At 35.8% G+C, this 27,655-nt stretch overlaps 1 protein-coding gene across 4 annotated transcripts in view; it reads right to left on the reverse strand.

Annotated features, from left to right (window-relative positions):
* Positions 1 to 27,655, reverse strand: part of Tdrd5 (tudor domain containing 5) — an 84,639-nt gene that overhangs the window by 36,504 nt on the left and 20,480 nt on the right. For all 4 annotated transcript variants that reach the window (XM_063239793.1, XM_063239790.1, XM_063239792.1 and 1 more), the window contains exons 5-11: positions 23,240 to 23,323; positions 21,745 to 21,801; positions 15,025 to 15,178; positions 12,679 to 12,869; positions 11,454 to 11,674; positions 5,054 to 5,266; positions 4,291 to 4,357 (exon numbers count right to left, since the gene is read on the reverse strand). In XM_063239793.1, coding sequence (XP_063095863.1) covers positions 4,291 to 4,357; positions 5,054 to 5,266; positions 11,454 to 11,674; positions 12,679 to 12,869; positions 15,025 to 15,178; positions 21,745 to 21,801; positions 23,240 to 23,323 — 987 coding nt within the window. The remainder of the gene's footprint in view (positions 1 to 4,290; positions 4,358 to 5,053; positions 5,267 to 11,453; positions 11,675 to 12,678; positions 12,870 to 15,024; positions 15,179 to 21,744; positions 21,802 to 23,239; positions 23,324 to 27,655) is intronic.

Genomic DNA, 27,655 nt, shown 5'->3' on the forward strand with positions numbered 1-27,655 from the left:
TAGGCTATAAACGAAAAACTGAAGAAGTTTAATATACTTTTTAAAAGAGACAAAAATGGAATAAAAAACTTTTGGAGAATAGGCAATAAATGAGATAATGGCTAGGCTTTACAAGATTTAGTAAATTAAACTACAGATGAAGTCCAAGACAAATACAAATAAATTAATATATAAAATCTTTTTTTTTTTTTTTTTTTTTGGTACTAGGGATTGAACTCATGACCTAGCGCTTGCCAGGCAGGCACTTAAGCCACTGAGCTAAATCCCTGGTCCAAATAATTTTTTGTTTAGTACTGGAAATTGAACTCAGGGGCTCATGCTTGTCAGGCAGGTGCTGTGTCACTGAGCAACGTCCCTGGCCCCGTAAACTTATATTCACATATGAACACATACTAACCAAAGAATACAAACATTAAATAGAAAACTTTAACAACATAGACAAAGAGGACACTGCCTTCAAAGGAAAATCCATTAGACTGAAGATTACTTCTTCAAATATCCCAATAAAAATAAATAAAACATGTTCTTCCTTCCTACTGTTAAAGTTTTCTGAAGGTCAGGGTCTTGCATTTATTATGGGTATTAATCCTTGCACAGTGTTTAATCTCCAAAATGTAATGAAATATTTATATGACAATTTAAAAAAACAAAATTGCTGGTGACAAATGATCCCAGCCTTTTTTTTTTTGGTATGGTTTTCCTATTTTTTTCTCAGTGCTGGTAATCAAACCCGGGACTTGGGCACACTAGACAACATTCTATTACCAAGCTACAACCTCGGCCCTTCCACGTCTTACTTTTAGTTGTACACTATATAATTATGTCTCAGCAGATAATAAACTGCATATATAACAACAATATTTTCATTTTTAATTTAAAACACTTAAATTATGTCTGTGCTTTAATTTAAGACATTTAAAATATGTGCTTTAAAATATGTCTGTCCTGGGTCTGGCAGAGGCAACACCATCTAGATTTGTGTTAGTATGTTCTGTGACGCTCACATGATGAAGTTACTTTGCAATTCATTTCTCAGCATGTATCTACACTGTTAAAATGACACTTGTCTATGACTGAAAATGTCCATTGCTTCTTCACTTTTAATGGTCATTTTACTGAATATAGACGCTAAACTAACATTTTTTCTTTCAGGCCTCAACAGTGCTCCTGTCAATGGTTTTTCACTACACTGTTATTCTGAATTTTTTTCACTCGTTTCTTTCAAGATTTTCTTCTTGTATTTCAGCTCTTCATTTATGATGTAACCAGTTAGTTTTCTTCATATTTATTTGGCTTGAATTCTGTTGATTTTCTTAGATTTGAATACTGGCCGCTGTTCACTAAAGTTGGAAAATTTTGGCCTTCATTTCCTCGATCTCATTCTTTCTCTGGAACATCAACTATAGGAGTGTTGAAATACGAGATGCTGAAACACTGTTTTCTAAATCTGTCCTTTTTTTTTTGAGGCAGAGTCTCACTATGTAGTGTAGGCTTAGCTTTGAGGTTGCTTATGTAGCCCAGGCTGGCCTCAAACTCATGGCAACCCTCCCGCCTCAGCCTCCTGGAGTGCTGAGGTTACTGGTATGCACCACCACATCCAGCTCTTTCAAACTGATTTTTAAAAAACTTTTCAAATTGTTTTTCTTTTGATCTATTTTTAAGTTCACACTGCCCTACTGTTTCTGAATCTGCTATCAAGCCTATCCAGAAACTTTTCATTTATTTTTATAATTCCATAAGTATTTATTACAATTTCCTCCTGGAATCCCTTATCTGTTCATTAATTATGAATAAATATTCAAATCTTTGAACATATTCATAATAGCTAATTGAAAGCTCATCTTCCTTTGTAACATTTAGACCATCCCAGTGTCAGTCTCTACGAATTACCTTTTTCCTTGTACTACATGTTTGTGTTTCTTTGTATGTCTGGTGATTTTTAATTGGACAGTAGCACTAATAGTACATTACAGAGACTGCAAGTTCTATTAGGCTCTGAAGAGTGTTTTTTGTTATTATTTACAAGTATTTAAACTGAGCTGGTCATGGTGCAAATGTCTATAATCCCAAAATTCTAGGAGTCTGAGGCAGCAGAATTGCAAGTTCCAGTCCAGCCTGTACAATTTAGACCTTGTCAAAAAATAAAATTAAATAAAAATGAATGGCTTAGAGTATAGCTCTGTGTGAAGACCCTGGGTTCATTTTCCAATACCACAAAAACAAAGAACAAGTAGCTGTCTGGATTTATACTCTTAAACTTTACCCTTCTTGCAGTCCATAGCAACTGAAATCTGTTTGCAGTTCCTTCAAATACATCTATGAATTTGTAACTAAGTTTACTGGACTCTTCCCAGGTGTAACGTTTGGCAGTCACTTAAAGATCTGGATGAAGTATATGATTTTAGAACTCATTCACTCTACAGCTTCCCTCCGTTAAGGATTACTTGCCTAACTTCTTGCTGGTCTGCCATCTCAGACAGTGTCTGTCAGTTTTTCAAGCCAGAAAGGCTGTAGACTGGGGAGCAGCCTCCAGAAAGCAGCTGAAACAGTGCCCATCTTACTTCTAGGTATTTGACTCACAAGGGCCTCTTTCTGCGTTCTGTTTATTTTTTCTTTTGTTCATCATGCTTCTCTGTTGCTACAGTGTCATTGCCCAATGCATTACTTATTTTTGAAATGAGAAAATAGATGTAAAAATAGTGAGATTCAGTAAGTAAACAGATCTACTGTACTCTTCTAATGCATCACATATTGATTAGGTATTAGAGATTCAGTGGTGAACAAGATAGACAATGTTCCTATCTTAAACAACTTAAACCACTGTGTTTGAAACAACAACAGCAGAAAAGTGACACGTTATGAAAACAAGGTGAAATGAATTACAGAGGGGGAAGGGTGCACTTTAAAATGACTGGGAAGTCCTGTTGAGGAAGTAACAGGAAGGACAATCAGGAGGTGACTTCAGCTAAGCAATTTCAGTGATTAGAATGGGCAAAAGCACTAAAAAGGAGCAGAGGAATGAAACAAGAGAAACAACAACAAAAAAGAAGCCATTTGACTAACAGTAAAGGACAATGGTTATCAGCAGGTCACAAATTTAGTCCTGAGCTTCTCAATCACCAAAGTGAGTCATCCACTGAGAGCTAAAATGTACTCTACAAAACAGACAAACTGTGCATTGCACTCATTACTTGTAACAGAAACTACACGCCAACTATATCTAACAATAAAGGAACTAACAAACAACAATGCCTATTTAGCTATCAGATTACTTTGAATCCATTAAAATCAAGACCTTAACCTATAAACAGTTATGCCATACTGCATAGTAAAACAATCATATAAAATGTTTTATAAGAGGATATAGATTATAATTCCTATTTGAGATACCACAGGAAATCCTACAAAAACCCTCACCCCCAGCATCCAATAAACTATTATAAATGCACACCAAATTTCTAAATGGAATGCATCTCACTGGGAAAATTATACATTTTTTCCACTTTTGTTCTCTTGCCTGTATTTTTGAAGTAAAAGCATTTAAAATAATAATCCATTCATATATAAGCAACTGACAAATTATTTAGTTAGACAAATATGGTGTAATAAACATGTAGGGAGTTTGAAAAGGACAAGGCAACTAAACTATAGCCACACAAACCTACATACATGTGTGGATACACATGCCTCCTGCTCCATCGCACTCCAGTCATCTTCACAATACTACGAGATAATTGTCTTAAAGCACACATCTGCACACATCTGACGGTGCCATTTCTCAGCATCTAAATAGCAACAGCATTCTGACCTCTGAATGTGGCTCTTGAAATGAATTTTGTGCATATAGCATTTCTCTGAAAATATCTGCCACTAACCCACTCCAACTCACACGACATTTTGTGTCAAACAGAGGTACTTAATAACTTCTCAAAGTTGAAATCTTCATGTTAATCTTTCCTTGTCTGGAATGTCTTTCGTCTCTCTTTATCTTCTCCAGTTATGTTTGTAATTTTCTTTCAAATGCTACCTCAATTATGAAGCCTTTCCTGATTTCTCTAGACGGAGAAGGGTGTATTTTGCTCCTTTACCACATATTGTAAAATCCTCTTTTACAACAAATCTGGCATGATACAATAATTTTTGTACAATGACTATGTTCTACACGATAAAGAATAATTTGTTTGAGGGCTGGCTTCATGTTTTATTTTTGTACCCAGCAGACTCAGAACTGTTCCTGGCATATAGCAAGCACCCAAATGCTTGCTGATCAATGGAAACAAGCAAACATACCTTTACTGGTCTCACCCAAGCCAAAGAACAAGGGATAGCCTGAGCCGGAAGCTTGGTGTAGCAGCACCTATGGTAGGTAATCAAATATATGTATATTTAATAATTTGTTAAACCCTATTTTATGAAATCTAATTCATTTTTTGGGATTGTTATTCATACCACTTCACAGTACAGTGTTTCCTCATTTACAAACTCAATTTGTTCCATGATTTTGGAAAAGACAACCATGTTTGTTTTCTAGGAAAGATGGCCATGGTTGTGTTTGTCACCCGATGTAGAATTTGTAAACAAAAACAAAATTTTGCAAAACACTATTTGTGAACCAAACTTTTTGCAAATAAAAGTGTTTATGAACCAAGGCATCACTGTATTTTATTCATGAATTTTAAAATGAATGCCTTTAAGCAAATAAAATTAAAGCAATCTAAGTACTAAAATTACAAAGCATAGTTAATCTTTGAGGAATCTATTCAATAAAGTAGGTAAAAATAGCTCAACCTTTCTGCTATACATATATAGATGCATCTCTTATGACCTATAGTCATTTTCTTAATGAGACTGAAACTTATTCCTGTGCTCCATTCAAATTCCTAGTCAAGTGAAAAAGATTATAATTCATCTATGAAATTAAATGACCAGTTGCCAAACCTCCACTAAGAAGAAAGAGAGATAGAAAGCAGGGGAGGGTGGAAAACCAAGAGCAAAAGCAGAGTCCCAGCTCTGTGACATAACTTGTCCATTGTTTTTATTAAATTCAACTTACTTCAGGAACCTTAGAGAGGACTTCTGGACAGTACCAATATTTCCAAAGTCTGGGTAAAACACTTCAACTTCATTTTTTGCCAGGACTTGATGGATAACAACTCGATACCACCACTTATCTTCAGAAATTCTTACACAACAGAGATGTCCCGGCTGGATAAAATGTTCTGGCATGGTATATCGATCAGAAACTAGTTGGTTTGAGTAACAGCGCCTGTGGAATGCCACAATACAGAGAAACTCATAGTGAAAGAAAAACTAAGATCACTTTTGTTGATCTAACAAGAATAGGACAACATTAACAAAAAGCAAAGAAAAAAATCCTCTTTTAAGAATGTGTTAATGTTTAACACCAAAGGATTTTCTTATGTTATCTGAATAAACCATAAACCAACTTTTCCCCCCAATATTTTCTAAAGGATATTTTTAAAAACAGGCAAGGGATGTAGCTCATAAGGAAAACACTTACTTGCCTAGCATGTTCAAGGCCCTGGGTTCCATCCCAGGCACTAGGAAAAAAATCTATAAAAAATATCAGTGACCAGTTAATTCCCAAATCCAATATTCTTTCTCTTCTAAGTCTTCAATATACTTGATCTTTTTATATAGCATTACCTAATATTTTTTCAAACTCTTTCTTATTTAACAATTTATCTTCGTTTGTAAGACAAATTTTCTCTTCCTTCCTTATCAATAATTACCCGTTAGTAGGCTCAGCTTTGCCTAAAAAATTTGGGTTTCCTGGGGTTTTTAGGAAGTAAAACAACATGATTACTGTATTGGTTTTCTGGTATGAGAAACTAAAAGTGTAAAATCCTCTTTTACAACAAATCTGGCATGATACAATAATTTTTGCACGATGACTATCTTCCATACAATAAAGAATATATAAAATATGAAGAATATATAAAATATATATGAAGAATATATAAAAGAATATGTAAAATATATCATAGTTGTTGGGAAATGAGAGGATAGTGTTCAAATGGGAAGGGGAACAAGGGAAGAGAGGGAAAGGAAGAAATGGACAAGAAAAAAAAGAATAGAAGGACAAAATGGAAACCACTTTTCTACATGAGGAAAAGCAGCATTCAAGTGACAAGAGGGAAATGGGAAAAAAAGAAGCAAGGTATACCATGCAGAGGTACAAGCTCCCTATGATGAATATTATCATTGTGTATATCTAAAATGTACCAATAAAAATTTTTTAAAAAGGAAGGATAATTTCAAATCTTGACTCCATGATGTGTTAGTGGTGCAACTATCTCTGTGATTCAGTTTCCCTGTTGAAGATGAAATAATTTTTAAAATCTGGGTCAAAAAATGTGAAAATGTAGAACAGTGATCAACTATAGTAATAAGAGTTACTAATTATAATTGTTATGGTACATTATCTGATCCATTTTCATGCCCTATATACCACTGCTAAACTGATGGTTCTTTCTAGGAGGCCTTACATCCTAAGATTCAAAAGCTATATTCTCACTGGAAAGAAGACATGTTCCCAGCGTTCATTCTCTTCTCTTTTTTCCTCAGTAATAAGATATCCGTATCTTCATTTGTGGATTGCAAGGAAAGAGAACAAGAGTCAATGCGAGGCAAGCCCTCCCTGCAATCAGCTGTTGCGGGGAGAGCTAGATGGCAGCCTTCCCCATGCGTCAGCACCATTCGTGGACTACGGGAGAAGTGAACAAGCAGCCAGTAAGAAGCAAGCCCTAGAGTAGCACAGAACTTCAAAACAGAATAGGACTTCTGATCTGATGGTGAGTTGTAAGCAGCAGAGAAGACAGCCACTCTGAGAGTCACCATCCAGGATTCTGGAACACAGCACTGTGAGGAAGGTAAGAAGGAAGGAAGCCCCTGGACCCAGGAAGAATCTGAAGTGCAAATTGAAGCCCACCAAGAGAGAAAAAAGAAAAACTTCAATGAAGAAGAAGGCGGCATCTGGTTGTGCCTTCACCAAGATGGTACTCACTGCACCAGAGGAGCTGTTCAAACCTGAGGACGCACAGTCATGGTGATGCTGATGGCTGGTGTCCTCTGCAGAGAGACACAGCAGTGGAGGGCAAAGGCAGACGTGGAGGACTGCCCAGGCTGGCTGTGAGTGCAGAGGACTTAGAAACCCCGTGGGAGAGAGTGTTTAGCTGGGCGCCATTTTGGAGACAGGCAGGATAAGCCCAGAAGCCAGAACTGCAGCCGGCTTCCTCTAGCAGCTCCTAGCTGGGCACAGACCTGTGGAAACTGCTTGGACTATGGCAAGCCCAGACTGGTTTCAGAACAAGCCTACTGAGATTATCTATTATTTCACCATATAGCAACTGCTGGCTTCCTGGGACAGAGCGGCATGATCTGGGACTCTGTCTCCACAGGCTGTCTACCAGTGAAACCAGAAAGAATCCTGGAAATGGACTATTTGGTTTTCTTTTTCATTTTTTCTCCTTCATTGTTTATACATCAGTGTGAAAGTGGTTCCTAACCTCTTTGTGGGTTGGTTCTGTTCTGTTCTTCCTTTTATCTCTTCTATCTCTCCTTCTTTCAGTCTTCCCTACCAGCTACCCTAAGTTGGCATGATCCTCCTTTGTCCTACAACTTTATTTCTATTCTCTTTCTCTTCTTTCACTTCCCTATTTTCTCCTCAATCCATTTTAAATGATGAAACTGATATATATTATGGACTTGTATGTTGCATATAATTATCTGGTTTTACATTTTGTTATATAATTACAAATCTAGTTCACGTGCTTAAAAGTTGCAAATTAAAGGGTTAACTCAATTTGTTGTTTTCTAGGTTGTGTTTGATGCTACTGGTACCACTAGAGCCAAAATTGACATAACTGTTCTTTTTTTTTTTTTTTGGTCTTTTTTCATTTTTATCGGTACCGGGGATCGAACTCACGACCGCCTGCTTGCAAGGCAGGTGCTTATGCCGCTGAGCTAAACCCCCAGCCCCAACATAACTGTTCTAAACAGCTGTTGATCCTGATAATCGATGACTGAAATTAACTAAGGGTCACAGAAAATATGGTGGCACAGTGCCAAAGAGCCAGAGACTAGGCCAAACTAGCAACAACTTATCTGTGACACTTAAGAGGTAACATCTTCCAACAGACTCAAAACCCAAAACCCAGCTACACTTGGAAGATACTTCAGAGAAATATCCTAAGGATACTACCTAAATACTACCAATAAAGCAACCCACCATAGGCAACTTATAAGTATCACTCCAGAAATTAAATTGAAAAAAAGAGACAAAATAAAATGAGACACTTTAGCAAAATGCAACCTCAGCCAGTTGCATCAAAGGCAAATCCTGGGGGCAATGAGGGGGGACAATCTGAAAGCCCCCCACCAGGTTTCTCTATGATGGAAACAATAAAGAAATTGAATGAGGCCCTGAAAAAAAATGAAATCAGAAATAATCTCTCATATAACTACAGAGATTATCAAAAGATACACCATGCTTAGCCATGTCAGAGCAGACAAAGATCAAAAAATAGATAAGCTTAATTATAGAAGCTCAGCATAGAAAACAAATGGAATCCATAAAGCAAACACAAGCAGATATTCAGGTAAATAAAAACTCCACTGAAAACGTTCGAAGCAGATTAGGCCAGTGTGAGGACAGGATCTCAGATACTGAAGACAGTTAGTTGCAGTTAGTGATCAGGAAAGGAAAGATTTCTCAAAAATAGCAAGGGACCATGAGAAATCAACCCGACAACTGCTAGATGAGACAAACAAGAATAACTTAAAATTAATTGGAGTCAAAGAACAAGCAGGAGATACCACAAATGACATTAAAAACATGTTGACAGACACTGTGACAGAAAACTTTCCCGTGAAAGAAAAAGAATTTGACATACAAATAAGTGAGGCATATAGAACTCCAATTAGCGATAACCAAATAAAATCTAACCCAGGCACATTATAGTCAAGATTTCAGAAATTCAACACAAGAATAAAATGTTAGAAGAGCTGGGAAAAGAAATAAATCACCTATCAAGGAAAGCCCGTCAGAATCACAGCTGACTTCTCAGCACAAACTCTCAAGTCAAGGGGAATTTGGAGTGAAGTAATCCAAGTTCTAAAGGAAAACAACTTTTAACCCAGACTGAGGTGCCTCACAGAACTATCTTTCAAAATTGATGGAGAAATACGATGCTTCTATGACAGAAAACATCTGAGGAAATTTATGACCACCAAATAAACACTCCAAAAGGTTTTAAAGGATATTCTAGAAAGAGGTAATAAGGACTACAGTTTCATGAACCCCAACAAAAGAAATCTACCAGGGAAGGCAAATAATTAGAGAGACAAGAAAAAGCGGGGCACCAACAACAAGAAAATAACATGACAAGCATAAGTCACTACGTATCAGTTATAACCATCAATGTTAATGGTCTTAATTCATCACTCAAAAGACACAGACTGGTAGAATGGATCATGACTATCACCATACACTCAACTGAAGTAAAAATGGATCAAAGGACTAGATATTAAAAGTGAAACACTGAATTTACTGGAAGACAAAGTAGGTAGAAACCTCGAAAATATAGAAGTAGGCAGAGAATTCACAAACAAAAATCAAACTGCATGAAAAATGCTTCCCAGAATCAACAACTAGGATTTCATCTTACTAAAAAGTTTTTGCATGTCAAAAGAAATCTCTAAGAGAATGAAAAGAAAACCTACAAATGGGAAAAAATCTTAGACAATTGTCCCTCAGAAAAAGGACTTCTATCTAGAACATGTAAAGAATTTTAAAAATCAGGCCCCCAAAATTCAAAGACCCAATCTAAAAATGGGCATCTGAGATGAATACATACTTCTCAGATGAAGTAAAAATGTAAATATATGAAAAATGCTCAGTATTATTGGTCATTAGAGAAATGCAAATTAAAACCACACTGAGATTCCATGTCACTCCAGAAAGGATGACCAGGATCAAGAAAACTACCAATAACAAATGCTGGAGAGGCTGTGGGAAAAAGGAACTCTCCTGCACTGCTGGTGGGAGTGTCACTGGTGCAACCACTGTGGAGGTCAGTCTGGAGATTCCTCAGAAAGCTGGGGTTGGAAGTCCCATTTGACCCAGCTATTCCACTTCTGGACATATTCCCAGAAGAACTGAAAACATCATACCACACTATATATATATATATATATATATATATATATATATGTATATCCATATAACTATATAATATATATATGGATATATGGATATACCCATATATAAAATATATGTATGAGTATATATATATATATATATATATATGTATATATATATATCCATGTTTATAATAGCACAATTTATAATAACCAAATCTTAAAACAACCCAAATGCCCATCAACTGAGGAATCAATAAAAAAGAGATAGTACTTTTATACAGTAGAGTAATACTCGCCATGAAGAAGGATCACATTGAGGCTTTTATAGGTAAGTGAATGTGACTTGAGACCATGCTTATAAATGAGATAAATCAAACTCACGTGTGTAAACACCGTATTGTCTCTCTAGTGCAAGAAACAAAAAGTAAGATCCAAAAATTTCAATAAATATTGTGAAAGGGTAAGAAACTGATCAAAGGGGAAAAATAACTCAGGGAAAAGGAGAAAAGAAGGAAGAGAAAAGAAAAAAGATATAAATTTCTATATATACACTTAAGAAAGCTAAGATGATTGCACTACTAATTCTAATAGTTCTTGGATTATTCATAGGATTAGGTCAATTTTGCATGTCTATCTGGTAATCTTGAGTAACTCTTGTTGAAGATAATTATGCAAAATAATAACCTTTTGTTAAATTTCTACTACCTTGGCTTGAAAGCCTCTATTGTTATTGTTTTGGGGTTTTTGCTATTATTGTTTATTTGTCTTTTGTTTGTTTTGTTTTTCCCTCTTTAAAATAAAATTTAAAAATACACTGCTCCATTGGTTAAAAAAAAAAGATTCACTGTATGTTGGTCCATGTGAGTACATGATTAGGAAGGCCCTTCTTATGCTTAAATGGCTCTGCTGCTGGTATTTTGAAATTCTTAATTTTTAAAGAAGGAACTCTGCATTTTAATTTTCTACTGGGGTCTAGAACACAGTGCTGAAATTAGTTATGGCACAAGTAAATCAATCAACTTTAACAGAGTATGTGAAAAATTTCAAATTCCATATTGTAACTTATCTTTAATATCAAATCACCAATTGTTAAGATTTAACATATTATCAATAAACAATATTTACAACTGTCTGAAAAGACTACTAAAACACTCCTTGCCCAACTACATAACTGTGTGATGCTAGACATTTCATATACTTCAACCAAAACCAAGCACAGTATATCCTCCAAACCATGTTGATTAGTGTAAGACACAAGAAAAAATACACTGAAAATAGCAGAATCCTACCGCATTTCAATCATCATGTCTTCCAGTAACTCTGATGAATCCCTGCTATAGATTCGGATGTAGAACTGACTAGGAGAGATAATGTACTCCACAAAGACCCCCACAAGGGTACTGGTATCTAATGGGGGAAGTCTGCATAATTTCTTTTCTTGTACAGCATCTGGTGGGATATCATGATTTGCCAGTGACAAGTTGAGCTGTGGTTTGCTGATTTCTAGTTCCTACAAATTTTTTTAAAAAGAAGAAAGAAATGAAATCATAATAAGTCTTTGGGCAACATTTCTCATATTTCATGTATATTTCATGAATCACTTCCAAGAATTACTTGGGAAATTAAAAATGCAATTTTTAGGCTTGAGCCAGATTTACTTATTCATAATACTTCAGAATGGAGCTTAAAGTTACGCATTTTAAAAAATTCCCCATGTGATTTTTACTTACATTAAAATTAAAAATTTAGTTTTATGGTATTAGGCAAATAACTAAGAAGTATTATGCAAATACTCTATACAAACTTCACAACACGGTACTTCACATATTTAGGTTGAACTAAGGAGGATTCTCACCCCATCCATTCCTACCAAAGGTGAAAGTAACTTTAAGGAATTGATTAAATTTTGACTAGCCGTCTAATCAAAGATAGGGTTTTACGAACACTTTTATTCTTAAACACATGTTTTAATTGTAGGCTTTCCTGTTGTCTTCCACAAAATATAGCAGGCTCTCAGGATATTTTTATTCCATAAAAGATGTCAGATAGAGAGAATACAATGAAAAAGAATACAATTAATTCTTTAGTAATGACATTAGTAATGCAAAATGAGAATACAAAAAGGAAAAATCATGTTTCAAGGTGTAATGAAGGAGAAAAAAAAAGCACTGAATAACTGAGGCTGAGTGCAAAGGTGACACGCAGAACTGAGCAAGAAGAGAGCTGCCCTCTCTCTCCTCGAAGGTACTGTGGGATTTTCCAGCCTAAACTTTGAAACATAGATACACTCGGCAATATCAATATGAGGGCACTGTCAAGTCTCAAGACCATCTGAAAACTTTAAAATGACTTGAGGGAAATCTAGTTATATAAAAGACTGAAAACTAGCAATAATATTACATGAGGTGACTTTGGACCAAAGAATTGGGCTCTACCAAAAAGGAATATATCTTGAAATAAAAATCCTCTAAAAAGAATTTTGCTTAAAAACCATTCATTCAGTAAAGACTTTACCACCAGGTTAGGCTCCTTACAAATCTTCAGCTCTGGATCTTTATGTTTTTTCAAAGAGCAATTCCATATAGTCTCCTTAACAGCAGCAGTAGATGGTGCATTTCTTGGAGGACTGGAGGTGTACACTTTGGGTTCTCCTTTTTTATTTGATTGAACAAAACATGAATTTCTGATGGATGAGGCAACTCCATCTAAAATGACCAATAAATATTTGCATATTTGTTACAATAATGATACAACTGTCACTAAGTACCTTCTAGGAACCAGGCACCAGGGAGACTATGATAAATGAGATATTTACCTCACCTTGTAGACCTTTCAGTGTGGAGACACATAAGGGAAGTTCTAGATGAAAACAAGTCCTAGAGGGGCAAGGAAGCTTGCAGTGTGGTAAAGTTTCTTAAACTCTTGTGAATGGCTTTATTTTTTAACATCCTGATTTTCAAAGTATTTCTTGTTCTAATTAAGCAGGAAACACTCATTATCACTTAATGTACAATGGGTGCAATTACTTAGAATTTCATAATATGATGATTTAGTTCTTAGACAATTCCCAAACCAATCAATGATTTTGTTCAAACTTACATATGTAAGATGACTATATGAAGTTGGCATATTAAAAGACTTCAATGGCTCCTAAAAAAATAAAATCATGTACACTAAGCTGTGGTACAAAAATAATTATCACAGGGCTGGGGATAAAGCTCCCCAACAGAGTGTTGATCTAGTATGTGTGAGGCTTGGATTTGATCCTCAGCAATGCAAAATCTAAGTAAATATTTAAAAATTTACCACGATACTTTTTATAACACTAAAAATGGAAGCAATCTAATGACCAACAAGGAGACTGGTTAAATTATTACACAGTTACATTAAAGATTTATAGCTAAAATTTGATGAATTCACACACTAATAGGAAAAATACCCACAATACATGAAAAACAAAAAGGACTTACACAATATTTATATAACATTTCTTTGTATAAAAATTATACATATAACTATATTATATAAAAGTCCAGAAATACACACTATTTGTATTAACATTATAGTGTATTCATAGAATACAAGTTTTTGTGATAAAAAATATAGTTACGCTTATGCATACATTTAATAACATCTGGAAAGCTATATAAAATTATAACAGCATTATTTCTGAGAGGTTATGCAAAATGACTAGAAATGTTCACTTTTTATCTACTACTCATCTATGTTGCTTATAAATTTTAAAGTGAGGATGGGTTACTGTGATACTCAGAAAACACTGAAAAGTACATTTCAGAAAAGTATCTGTGGAAGTCTATAAAAATATAAATATATTTTTCTATAGTTTTGAAAAATGTTACCCATGGGGATACTTAGTAAAGGTATGTGGGACTTTTCTGTAGTCTTTTTTTTTTTTTTTTTTGTCTTTTTCCTTTTTATCGGTACTGGGAATCAAACTCAGGACTGCCTACTTACAAGGCAGGCACTTATGCCGTTGAGCTAAATCCCCAGCCCCTTCTGTAGTATTTCTTAAAACTGCATAAGAATCTAAAGCTATGTTAATAATCTACCTTCTCCACAAAAAATTTGAAAATGAAAAATCAATTATCCTACATGCAATATGGCATCCTGGAGTAATAGAAAAAGACATTTTTTGGAAAAACTGATAAAATAAGGATGAAGGTTAGAGTTTAATTTGCAGAAGTATACCAATATTAATTTCTTAGAGGGAGTGATCAATAATTATGATTTTGTTTTGAAAAATACACTATGGTAATGTAAGATGTCGATATTAGGGAAAATGATTAAAAGGTATATAAGAACTCTGTATTAACTTTGCAACTTTTCCATAAACTAAAGTTACCCCCAAATAAAATGCTTATTAAAAATACAATTGTGCTGAGGCAGGAGGATCACTGCAAGTTCGAGAACAGCCTACTACAAAGTGGGCCCAAGGCCAGCCTGAGATGCATAGCGAGACCCTGTCTCAAAAAGACAAAGAAAAAAAATACGATTCTGGGGTCCTATAAATGTGACATATCCATTTATTCTGCATCTCCATATATTTCTAAAAAGCTTTTGATGTGCAGCCATAGTTAAAGGCTACTGAACTATCAGTCCTTATTTTCAAAACTTTTCTTCAGAATTATCTTAAAAACTGGACAATATTTTAGCTGTTTTATTACTAATACAGGTTAACTTTATTGTAATAAATACCACTCGAAAGGAGGTCATTTTATACAAAGCATTTCACAGTTAAAATGTAATATATTCAGTTGATGTGGTTATAATAAAAACTCTTACCTAACCAATGCTCTTCCTGTTTTTATAAAAGGACTATTAAAAATGAGTTCAGCTCACCAGGATGTATAGGCTTCATATCAGCATCAAACACCAGCAAGTCTTGTTCTCCTTCCCTAGACTCAACACGAAGTATGTCACTAAGAGCTCCAACAAGTTCTGTCACATTTAAAAAGCCCAAGTCCTTTGGTGAAAGTTGCTCTTTAAAAATTATCTGTCAAAAAACCCCAGAAAACAATAGTACATAACAGGAACATAAAGTTTCCAGGAGCCCTCAGACAATGCTTTAATTTGGATTTTGCTAAATTGAATTTAAGGGTCGGTAAACTCAAGTAAAAGTTTAAGTTGTTTTGACAGCGTTCAGAAAACTGAAGTGCAAGTTAAAGCAGCCTTCTTATCTAATAATAGCTGGTTACTGTATAAAGCAAAACAGTCCTCAAAAGGAGGGTTGTAAAAAACACAAAATCACAATTTTACTACTGGTAGTTTTATACATTTAGAGAAAGGAAATACCCTCTATCATTTTAAATATGCAGAATGGTATTACTATTTTAAATGTTTCTTAAATTTTATTATTTCATCTTAGAAGTTGTGACAAATAGGCAGACATTCATCTGTGCATTTCTTGTAGTATATGGTTTGCTTTTCCTGCCTCAGTGAGGAAAGGTCACACCAAATACAAGATAGAGCCATAGGACAAATACTGTATGCACTGTGGATTAAGCTGAACAGAGAACTGGTAAGTTTATCCTTGTCATAAAGGCCTGCTATTACAAATAATCAAATTCTTAGTTCGGTATTTGCTTTCGGAACCAAGAGAAAGCAACTGGGCCACTAGTTATTGATCTCTTCCTTTGCCTAGGTCTTTGGTGGCAAATTGATGGCACATGTTACTTTTAAGACAAAAAATGCCAATATATGAGTTGTTTTTTCTAAATTAAAATCTCAATATTTAAGTTTAACTGCACTGTTAGCACTTTGCGATAAGTGGATTTTGGGCTGCAGTTTGGGCACTCATCTCTAAAAAGTTTACCATCATAGGTCTAAGGTTAGTAGGAAACAGAGCCTCGGGGAAGACGGACACAAGCACAGAAGCAAACGCTGTAACATGAGTGGGCCGTGAGTGAGAATGGTGCAGCTCCAGCACAGGCCTCCTCGTGCATGTGACGCTGTCAGATCCAACTGAACTCTGAGACTGCTCACATGGACACTAGAAAGAGTAGGAGCCCATAATCCACCACATCATGGTTCATGAATGTCACATCTTTACTCATAAACATCCCAAGGAGAAAAAGAAGTGGTGCAAGAAATGAGGTGGTGGTAAATGGAAGTCATATTTCTATCCACTATTTTATTCATTGCATATTCAGGTTTTCTTTTACGTTCATTGGTCCCTAGTGGTCCTGTTACCTTTTTTGTTTTTAGTACTATGAAAATGCAATTTGAGTGAATACTGTGTTGGGAGGAATTTTTAAAAATAGGTCACTAAGCCTAGGGGATGGGGATTTAGCTCAGTGGCACAAGCACCTGCCTGACGAGTGTGAGGTCGTGAGTTTGATCTACACTACCTAAATAAATAAAGCCTAAAACAACTCTTCAAGTACATTCCTAAGCTCTTTTGATGTAAATCTTAGTCTTTTCAGTTTTCTTGCTGGTCTGGCATGACGTTCCATGATGTTCAGGATCAATTTATGCAATTAGAATATCCTTGCTCATACTATTAGAACTATACCATAAGTTATTCACTTTCATTATACATTATATAAGGGTCCCCAAACAAAAATTGTAGTTTTACAACCAATCTGACTGATAGAAACAAACTTTCACATATACTCACCCCTCCATTTACCAGTTTATATAATGTACGTTGAAAAACAAAATCCTTATCTTTAGGACTTACATAAATATTCACACTTTCTACTTCAGCTTGGTTCACTTTAGTGCACTGGGTCTTTTAAAGAACTTGTATGCTTCATCTAAATTGTCAGTTGTTTGACAATTTAGAAAAGAAATTCTAGAGGGCCCATTTGATCCAGCAATTTGCGTATCTTCCCAGAATAATGAAAAGCCTCATACCACAGCGATACATGCACGCATACTCACATTTATAGTGGCAACAGGCAAATCCTGAAGCAGTCAAAATGCCATCTTTGTCTGAGGCACAGCTGGCTTTTTCCAACACTGTGAGTTGTCTTTTCACTCTGCTGATGGTTCTTCTTGCTGTGTAAGTTTTTTAATAAGCTGAAATCTCAGTTGTTGATTCTTTGTGATACTTTCTGTACAATCAGGGTTTTGCTCGTAAACTGTTTGCCTACACAAAAGTCTTCAAGAATTCTACCTATTCTATCTCCCAGCAGATTTAATGTTTTTGTTTCAACATTCAAATCTCTGATCTATTTCAACTTTTGGTTCATGGTGAAACATACGGGTCCAATTTTAATCATCAGCAAAAGCAAAGTCAGTTTTTCCAGAACCATTTATTAAAGAGGTTATTTTTTTTTCAAGTGAAGATGTTTGGCTCCCTTGTCAAAGATAAGGTAGGGCTAAGTAAGTATGGAATTGTTTCTGCATCTTCTAATCTGTTCCACTGGTCCTCAGATTTTTTTTTTTTTTTTTTTGCTAGTACCTTACTGTTTTTATCAGAGTAGCTTTGAGGTATAATTCAAGTATGGGGTTGTGGTACTTTCCTTGTTGCCTTTATTGACCAGATTTACCTTTTCTATTCTAGGTCTTTTCTGTTTCCAAGTGAATTTTAGGATTGCTTTCTCTAATTCTGTAGTCCTTGTTATTGCTTTCTAGAATGTCTTTCAGAATACTCTGGAGTGCTGGTTTGGTGTTCATGAATTTTCTCAGGTTTTCTTTTTCATGGAAGTAATCTTATTTCTCCATCAGTTTTGAAAGGCAGTTTTGCGGGATACATCAATCTGAGTTGGGGGTTCTCTTTTAGGGCTTAAAAACTTTACTTCATGCCCTCATTGACTTAAGGGTTTCTGTTGAGAAGTCAGCTGTGATTCTGATGGGCTTTCCTTATGGGTGGATTTGTTTCTTTTCTCTAACAGCTTTTAATTTTCTATTCTTCTGTTGAATTTCTGGAATCTTGACTATGATATGCCTAGCTATGGATTTTTTTGATCATGACTAATTAAGAGTCTATATGTCTCATTTATCTTCATGTCAATTTTTTTCCTGCCAAGGAACTTTTCTGCAATTATATCTGTAACCAGGTTTTAAAAATATCATTTGTACTATTTCCCACTTTTTCACTGACTCCAATCAATCTTACATTATGCTTCTATGCATAATCTAGCAGTGCTGCATTGATTTCTCATGGTCTCTTGCTATTTTTAAGAAATTTGTCTTTTCATGATGGCTAGCTGCAAGCCTGTCTTCTATATCTGAGATTCTGTCTTCACTATTGGCTCATTCTGATGTGGATACTTTCAATAGACGTTTTAGTCTCCTAGATATTTAGCATGAATCTGTTTTTGGTTTTGGGTGGTCTGTTGTTGTTCTTTGTACCTAGAATCAAACTCGGGACTTTGTGCCTTCCAGGAATGGATTCCATTTCATTCTTGTGTTGGACATTCTTGACTTCCATCATTTTCCTAAATGCTTCTATTTTTTAATCTGTATTTGCTCCAGAGTCACTAAGCATGTTTTTCATTGTGGTCACCACCTCAAGAATTATCTGAGATATTATTTCTAATTTGATTTTTTTCCTGAGTCTTATTTATTTGCTTGTTACCATGTCAGAGATAATAGGTGGGTGGCTTTTGGACTGTCCTATCTCATTTGCCTTTGGTGAACTGGATGTCTGTGGTTCCATCTTGTTTAAGTATCTTCTCATTTTCCATTTTTAAGTTTAATTCCTTGGTTGAAGCTTTTAAATTGCCTATGATGAGTAGCTTTATTGCTAGTATTTACAACCTTTAAAAAATGACTACTTCTCAGACATATCTTCCTGGGGTAGCTGGTTCTTGAGTCTGTTGCAACATCCTACAATGTGTTAGGGATGAGAGGTTGCTGCCTGCTTGGCCCAGCTGCTAGTTCTTTGGCACTGGCCCACAGCATTTTCTATGACCTTCAGACAATCTCAGTCTTGGTATACCAGGAAAACAACTGGTTAGAACCATTATGTCACTTAAGCTAAAGTGGTACAATCAGCAATAATAACATCAAACATAGTCTAGAAAATGACAAACTAAGGTTATCATTAATTTGAAACCTTTAACTATAGGACCTTGATTTGTGACTATATAACAAAATACAAAACAAACCCAAAAACTGTATGCAGTAAATAAGCACTTAACGTACCAACTTTATCCTCAGAAGCATACATTTAAAAAGCGTTAAGGTAAAAAAATAGAAAAATAGAAAAAGAGATTAGAAGCAAGGCTGGAGGACAACAAAGGATCAAACTTTGGGGTACTGGTACAGAAGATAGGAAGGAAAGAGAGAAGGAAGAAATAAAAGAACAGAACAATCACAAAGAAACTAGTAACCACGTTCACTCCCATATAAAAACACGATCAAATATGGAGGAGGAAAAAAAAAAAAAGAAAATGTCCACTTCCAGGTTTGTCTCTGCTGTCACCGGTAGACAATGTATGGAGATGGAGTCCAGACCCATACCGATTAATCCCAGCAGTCCAGCAGTAGCTTTATGGTGGGGTAGTGCATAATCTCAATGAGCCTGCACCTTTTTCCCCCTAAAGTTCAGGCTGGTTTCTGCCATCAGGCTGGGACCAGACCCGTTCAACCTGCAGTCATCAGTGCACCTTCTGCAGGTTTGAACTAAGCAGGGAGCTGCTAGATGGAGTCAGCAGTTGTTCTGAGTTGTGAGAGTTGACCCCTCTCCAAGATGGCTCCTGGATAACTGTCCCCCCCACCCCACCCCAGGGGACATCCAATCTTGCAGCACTCACCACCAGCTAGTGCAGTCCTCCATATCCACAGTCCCCTTCCACTGTGGCATCTCTCTGTGGAGGCCTGTAGTGTTGCCAGCAGTTACCACCTGCTTGTAGGTTTGAACCGCTCCTCCCACACAGTGAGTCCTGACTCAGGGAGAAGGCTCTGCTAGCTACCTCCTTCTACTTTGCTGAAGTTTCTCTCTGGGCTTCAATTCATGCTTCAGATCCTCTTTGGGTCCAGGGGACCTACTTTCCTTCTTCTTCTATTCCTCAAATTGCTATATCTCATTTTTTTCAACTGGAAATATTTTCTAATTTCTTTTGTAATTTCTTCTCTAATAAGTTACTTAGAAGAGTGATTAGTTTCCAGGTATCTGTAGGGCTTTGAGTAACTTACTGCATTGATTTGTAATTTAATTCCATCTTAACAAGAGAATGTAACTGTAAAATTTCAGTATCTTGAAATTTGTTGAAATTTATTTTATAGTCAACTATAGTTATTTTGGTAAATGTTCCATATGTGATTGGATATATATTCTTCAGGTAGTTACAATATCCTATAGAAGTTAAATAGACAAAGATAGTACAGAGTGTTGTAAAGATAATTCTGTTTATTCACTTTTAAAATCATTTTAATAAATTTCTAAAAATATTAAAATCTTCAACTTTATTTTTAGCATTTTTAATTCTGCCTAATTTTAGAGCATTGATACCGGGTGAACAAACATTTATGACTGTTTTGTTTTCCTAAAGAATTAATCTTTTATCTTTATGATCTCTGACAAGACATTCCAAGTCTGCTTGATCCGACGTTCTTTTAGTTACTTTATGCTGCTAAGTGGCATATCTTCTTAACCTTTTAACTTTGAACCATCTTCCTTCACATTTATTTATGTGCTCCTTGAAGACAGCATAGTCAGTTGCACCTTGTTTTTCATCCAATGTTATGGCTCCTGTCATTTAATTGTAGTACTTAGTCCATTTACATTTATGACATTAGCACTTCAATTAAATTTAAAGTTAAAACTCTAATTTCTATTGATTCTGCCTATATTTTGTTTCTCTGTTCCTCCTTTCCTATCTTCTTTTGAGTTCATGTTTTTATACAATTTCTCTTAGTTTATCTATTAACTTTATAGGTATAATTCTACATTTTAATGGCTGTTCTGGGAATTACAATACATAACCTTAACTTCTCTCTTACTGTACCAATTTGCATAAAATAAAAGAATTTCAAAACCCTGTAGCTCCAAATAGTCCCTCCACCTAGTTATGCTATAGTTTTGAGACATATTAAACATCTTCAAGTTATAAACCCAATTATGTATCAGTTTTGCTTTAATAACTGAAATGAGGAAAGAAAGCAATCTTTCAGATAGGCCGTATCTTTTGTTTTTAAATCTTTCTTAAGATTCAAGTTCCAAGTTACATCATTTCTTTTGGCATGAAGTACCCTATAGTATTTAGTATTTCTTATAGTGCAGATCTGTTTACAATTCTCTAGTTTTATCTGAAAAATGTGTTTTACTTTCATTTTTGCAACTATCACTGCAAATAAAACCAAGAATATGTGTGAGGTATTGTTTTTCCATTGTATCCCCAATGATACTTGATACTGTCAGACATTAACAGTAATCTTCATTCCAATGATATTATTATAAGTGGCGAAAAATCCTTCCTATGCATAATTATTTTTATGAGCCATAGTCTTAACTCTTGTAATAAAGAAAGACACTATAATGCAAAACAAGATGTTTAAATGTTAAAGTATATAGACTTGGAGAGTGTTCAAGGGGCAACAACAAAATTTCTATCATAAGAAAGATAAGCCATAAAAGACATTAAGGTTTGTGAAAAAGAAAACACTTACCTCAAACTCTCCAAGCAGTTTAGAAATAAACAAACCCTCTGGAAACTTAGATACAACCTAATAAAAAATGAAATGTAATATAGATACAACTGGAATGCTATGAGACAAAATCTTTAAATCAAGACAGTATAAAATTGGTAACAAAGGCAAAAATAACATTGAATAAATGATTTATCTACATGATGCATTTTTATTTTATTTATTTATTTTTTTATCGGTACCGGGGATCAAACTCAAGACCGCCTACTTGAAAGGCAGATGTTATGCCCCTGAGCTAAATCCCCAGCCCCCATGATGCATTTTTAAAAAATCATTTTCAGTCTTAAAAAGCTTTGTACAAAAAAGACAATACTGCACACAATTTCCAGAGTTGAGAAATCATTATTACACAATACTGTGATAACTCTCCAGAAAGTGCTATTTAGCTTTAACTCACATAAAATATTCTACAAAATAACTTTATGCTTTTTAATTGATAGAAAATAAATGCAATGGGAACTACTGAAAATTTCAGAAAATAATTCAAACAGCTAATATTACCTGTATTTAATATAAAATAAGGTTAACAGTTCTATAATCATTTTTAAAAACACACTGTAGTCATCTTTCTATGTCAGTAAGTCTGAAATATTTTAAAGGACTACATATTTTTCAAAATATTCAGTATAACCAAATTTACTTGATTGTCTACTTATGGCTACTTATTTTTATCATCACAAATATTGCAATAATTACCCTTACATCTGCATTTATCTACTCAATAATTTTTTAGGATAAATCACTGTAACCTATTCCATTATGATACAGTATAAAAAGCATTTTTCCTAGTTTTTTAAGATACATTTTGTACGAAGTCATAATTAAGGTTTCAGGAAAAATATAAAAACTATTTCAGATGCTTATGATCTAGAGGCAGCCACTGCTGCATTTCAGAAAACATTCTTTCGGAAACCCACATTACTCATGATTTAATATGAAATGACAGTATTTTTTTTTGTACCATAAAAAGTCTGAACACTACTGAGGCCAAAAGCAACTTGTATTAATCTTCTAATATCTCAATAAACTTAGTATTAAAATATTTATATAGGCTTTCCTTTTTCGATATATGTATACATTTTTGTCAGACTGTGTGTGTATACATACATTATTTGTTTTGCTATACGTATGTGTACATATATACATATATAAACAAAATACTGGAATTAGATTTTGAATTCTGTAAACAGTCATTTATTGGTGGGAAGAAGCTAGTAAAGACAAAATATATGGAAGAACCTATGCTTTCTAGGTAATTTTATAATAAAATTTTTGGAGTATATTTTTTATGTATTGCTGTGTTTCTCTAATTTTAAAAGAATAATATATTTGCATGATATTAGAAAAGAACAGCAATAAATATAAAACTAATAAATATCTGGAGACAAACTCAACCACAAGTGACATCTCAATTTATAACCGATTGTTCTTGTTTCCTAAAAACACAAATACTTACACATTTTATCTTATGTTTTAGTTCTGGATCAATAGTCCCTCCAGGTCCAATTTGTGCAATAACTGACTTGAATGAGTTCTCTAACTATGGAAAAAGGAAAAACAAAGTCCCCTTAACTGTAAGATATATCTAAATAATAAAGATATATTTAAATAATATTTAAAGGAGGTATCTATAAAAAAGAAAAATATTTCAACCAAATGGATAAAAATGACACTGTAGCATTTCATGCCAAAAAACACATAGAAGGAACCTTTATAAAACAGGACACTGGAATTTTTCAAGACAGGATTCTCTGTAATAGATTCTAGAATGACCAGTTACTCAATCTCATACTCTTCATAAAAAGACTTTTTGTTATTAATTTTTTGCACTGTACACAGAACAAAGTTAAATATGATCACAGTCTTATAGCCAGGAACTGTGCAGACAAGAGAACAATGGAATAACATTTCTGAAGTGCTTCGAAAATAAAGACACAGGCCATTTCACTCACACAAAAGCTAAGAATATTCAATACCAACAGGATTTTATTACAGGACATGTTAAAATTTTCCAAGAAAACAAAAATTATACTACAGGTAAATGTAGTACAAAAGACCGGAGAACATCAGAAATAGTGTAGTGATTATTTTTATTTAAAATAAAAATATTTGAAGCAAAATTAATACAGGCATATACAATGTGAGAATTAAAAGGTATTGCACAAATAGTACAAAGGAGTAAATTTACTATTTTAAGACGTTTATACTACATATGAAATGGTGTAATGGTGTAATAAGAGTCAATTTTGGTATATTAAAAATTTATGTCTGGGCCAGGGATTTAGATCAACAGCATAAGTGCCTGCCTGGCAAGCACAAGGTTTTGAGTTCAATCCCTGGTTCAAAAAAAAAAAAAAAAAAATTATGTCTGCCGGGTGTGGTGGCACACACCTATAATTCCAGCACTTGGGAAGCTGAGGCAGGAGAATCACAAGTTCGAGGTCACCAACCTGGAATACAGAGAGACTCTGTCTCAAAAAACCCAAAAAAACAAAGCAAAAAGACAAAACAATTAAATGTAAGCTGCGAATTTAAGGCAGTCACTAAAAATATAAAGAGACAATGACAGAACAAAGATAAATAGAATGATAATAATCAGAAGCCCCCACTCATCACTATTCTTCAATATCTCTACTTCATTACTGAACAAAATTCTAGTTAATACAATTTAAAAAGGAATAAAAGTACACAGATTGAGGAGGAAAAAATAAAATCACCTTTCTTCACAAATAACATGATCCTCTATCTACATAGGTAATTTGAAAGAATAACAATTCGTTCAGGAGCTAATAAGAAATTACACAAGGACACAAGGTTAATGAATGAAAAACTCAAAATGCAGCAACTCACAAAAAGTATGCAAAATCCTAAATGTTCCTACAGATAAGATATTAGTTCTGGATCAATAGTCCCTCGAGGTCTAATTTGTGCAATATCTGACTTGAATGAATTCTCTAACTATGGAAAAAGGAAAAACAAAGTCAAATCACAATTAATAGAACTGCCAGGGATTTAGTTCAGCAGCATAAGTGCCTGCCTGGCAAGTGTGAGGTTGTGAGTTCAATTCCTGGTACAAGAAAAAAAAAAAAAAAACTAACAGAACTAAAAGGTAAAAACAGACAAGTTCACAATTATGTTTGAAGATTTTAATATTGACCCTCAGTAATTCATCGGAAAAGAAAGAAAAAATTAGCAAAAATCCTGAGTAACATTATGACTGAATTGTGTGGTATGAAATGCTCTACCAAAATACAGCAGACTATATATATTCTTTTGACATGGATTATAAATCACCTATCCAGATAAACACTCTGAGCCATATAATAAATCTTACTAACTTTGTAAGAAATGAAACCTGTTTTCTGACCAAATTTGGAGTTAAATTAGAAGTAAATCATGGAAAGATCTCTAAAAACCCCCAAGTATCTTGAAGTTAAACAACGTTAAATAATCCACGAGACAAAGAATTCACATGGGAAATTAGAGAATATTTTTAACTGAATGAAAATATGTATCAAAATTTATGAGATAAAGTAATACTTCAAAGAAAACCATAGCCTATTAGAAAAGACAGACCAAAATAAATGATCAAACTTCTTAAAAAGAAATTAAACAGAAAGGAGGAGGAGCTAAAGATGGTAGATTGGTAAGCAGCAGAATACAGAGGCTCCCTGAGACAGGTAACTCAAATGCCGTAATAAAACATCATGGAGAGGTTGGGAGAGAGGGAGATGGATCCTCTTGATCCAGGAAGGAACTAAAGGGAAAGAGGTGGTCAAACATGCAATCCTGGGGCTACCATCGGAGCAGCTAAGATTAGTGTCATGGTGCTCTCGCCAGAGCCGCCTGAACTCCCACTGCTGTGACTTACTGGAGCTGAGGTCACACTGAAGTCAGAGGTTGGTGAGCCCAATGGAGAACAGAGCTGGCAAGGGACCTGCATTGACTCACTGGGAGTGCTGGGAATAAGACTCTCCCAGGGGAAAGGGGTGACCAACTGGACCACATGTTGGAATTGGGCAGGATAGGCAGGAACAAGGAATAGCAGTGACTTCAGTGGGTTGTTCCCTTCCCAGACCAGATTGGTGGAATCTGCTTGGCTTGGGTCACACCCTGGTCAGGACCCAGTAAGTCACCCCAAACCAATTCCGTAAGCACAGCACACACTAACACAGTGAAGGCCCCCATAGGTTGACTGACCCAGAGGGGAGGGGCCAGCATACACTGCCCTGGCTTGCACCTCAATAACCAACAGCAAACTAGAGAGGGCAGAAATCCCTAGCCGGTGTGCTTCAGAAGAACCATAACCAACAAAGAAAGGGGCAACTCCATCAGTGGGAGTTCAGGCAGCTCTGGCGAGTCACGGCAGCATGAGTTCTGGCACTCCAGCAAGAGCACCATGATAGCTAATCTTAGCTGCTCCAATGGTAGCCCCGGGACTGCGTATTTGACCAGCTCTTTCCCTTTAATTTCTTCCTAGATCGACTTCCTCTATACACCTGTATGGAAGAAACCAAAAACATGACAAGAGAAAGAAATAAGTCCCCAGCCCCCAATCCTGAGAACATTGATCCAGGAGAGGTAAATACAAAAGAGATCGAGGGCAGCAAACACACAGTATCAGACACGGAATCAGTGGACATAAACAGATACCTTTGGGACCTCATAGATGAGCTCAAAAGTGAAACATTTAATCACATAAAGCAAGATATAAGTAGATTAATAAAAGAAATGCTAAGTACCTCTCAGGAGGTACAGACAGAAGAATGGAGGAACACTAAAAAGGAGAGAAATGTTTGATGAAGAATATAAAGAAAACCTAGAATACAAGAGGCAGATTCGGACTTCCGGGAAAACATGGCGGACAGGTAACAGCAACTACCGGAGGCTCTCTGAAAGGCTCAGCTCAGAAGTCAGGAATGATGCGGACTAAGGAGACATGAGCCGGTAGAGATATGCTCTGCTGACTCAGGAACGAACTGGGCTGAGAGAAACCAACTTGGAATGCAGTCCTGGCGCTAAAATAGGAACAGAAAAGACTTGGTGTGGAGGCTGGACCCCATGACATTGGAAACCGCAATTTGGGTTTCCCAACGCTCGGCGGCTGGCTGCCTCCACAGCGGCTCGGCAAGGAGAGACGCACAGAAGCTCTGGGAACGGGAGTCTGCGAACAGAGTCGAAAACAGGACGGACAAGGAGACGTACACTGACTTGTGGGTGAGTGAGAGAAACTGACACTCTACCACAGTTTGACTCCAGCGGAGGACTTTCTGGGCTCGGGCAGTCCTGTAAGAACAGGGCGCGGTGGCGACTCCAGCCACACACTACCCTCCCAGACGGGATTGGTGAAAAGTGCCTGGCCTGCGTGACGCTGCGGGCGGACTTGGTAGGCTGGCCTAACCCAGATCCCAGAGCCTGACGGTGGCCCGGAGGGGCGACTGACTCCCGCGTAGGCTGCCTAGTCCATAACTCCCTGGTGCGCAGCGGTGGGCGGGAACACCTAGCCAGCGAAATTTGATCAGGCTGTGGCTGACAGGCAGGGAAGCTGGGCTTCCTATGTAAGCTTGCATATATATAAGGAACAGAAAATATGGGGAAGGGAAGCAACAAGAAAGGCTCCTCGGCCCCCAATTCTGAGAAACAGGCAATAGCGGACACTGCACCAATAGACATTAAACGCCATATAGAGAGCCTCATAGACCAATTCGGGAATGAAGTTATCAACGACCTGAAGCTAGAAGTATGCAGAATAGTTAGAGAAATGCTAAGCACCACCCAGGAAAAAACAGATGGTGGAATGGAAGAACAGAAAAAGAGGGGAGAATTGTTTGATGGAGAAAACAGAGAAAGCATAGAGTACGTGAAGCGGGTT

The sequence above is a fragment of the Cavia porcellus genome, unplaced genomic scaffold, assembly GCF_034190915.1.
Source record: "Cavia porcellus strain 051 isolate PalLab524CR breed Dunkin Hartley unplaced genomic scaffold, mCavPor4.1 scaffold_29, whole genome shotgun sequence".
NCBI classification, from domain to species: Eukaryota; Metazoa; Chordata; class Mammalia; order Rodentia; family Caviidae; genus Cavia; species Cavia porcellus.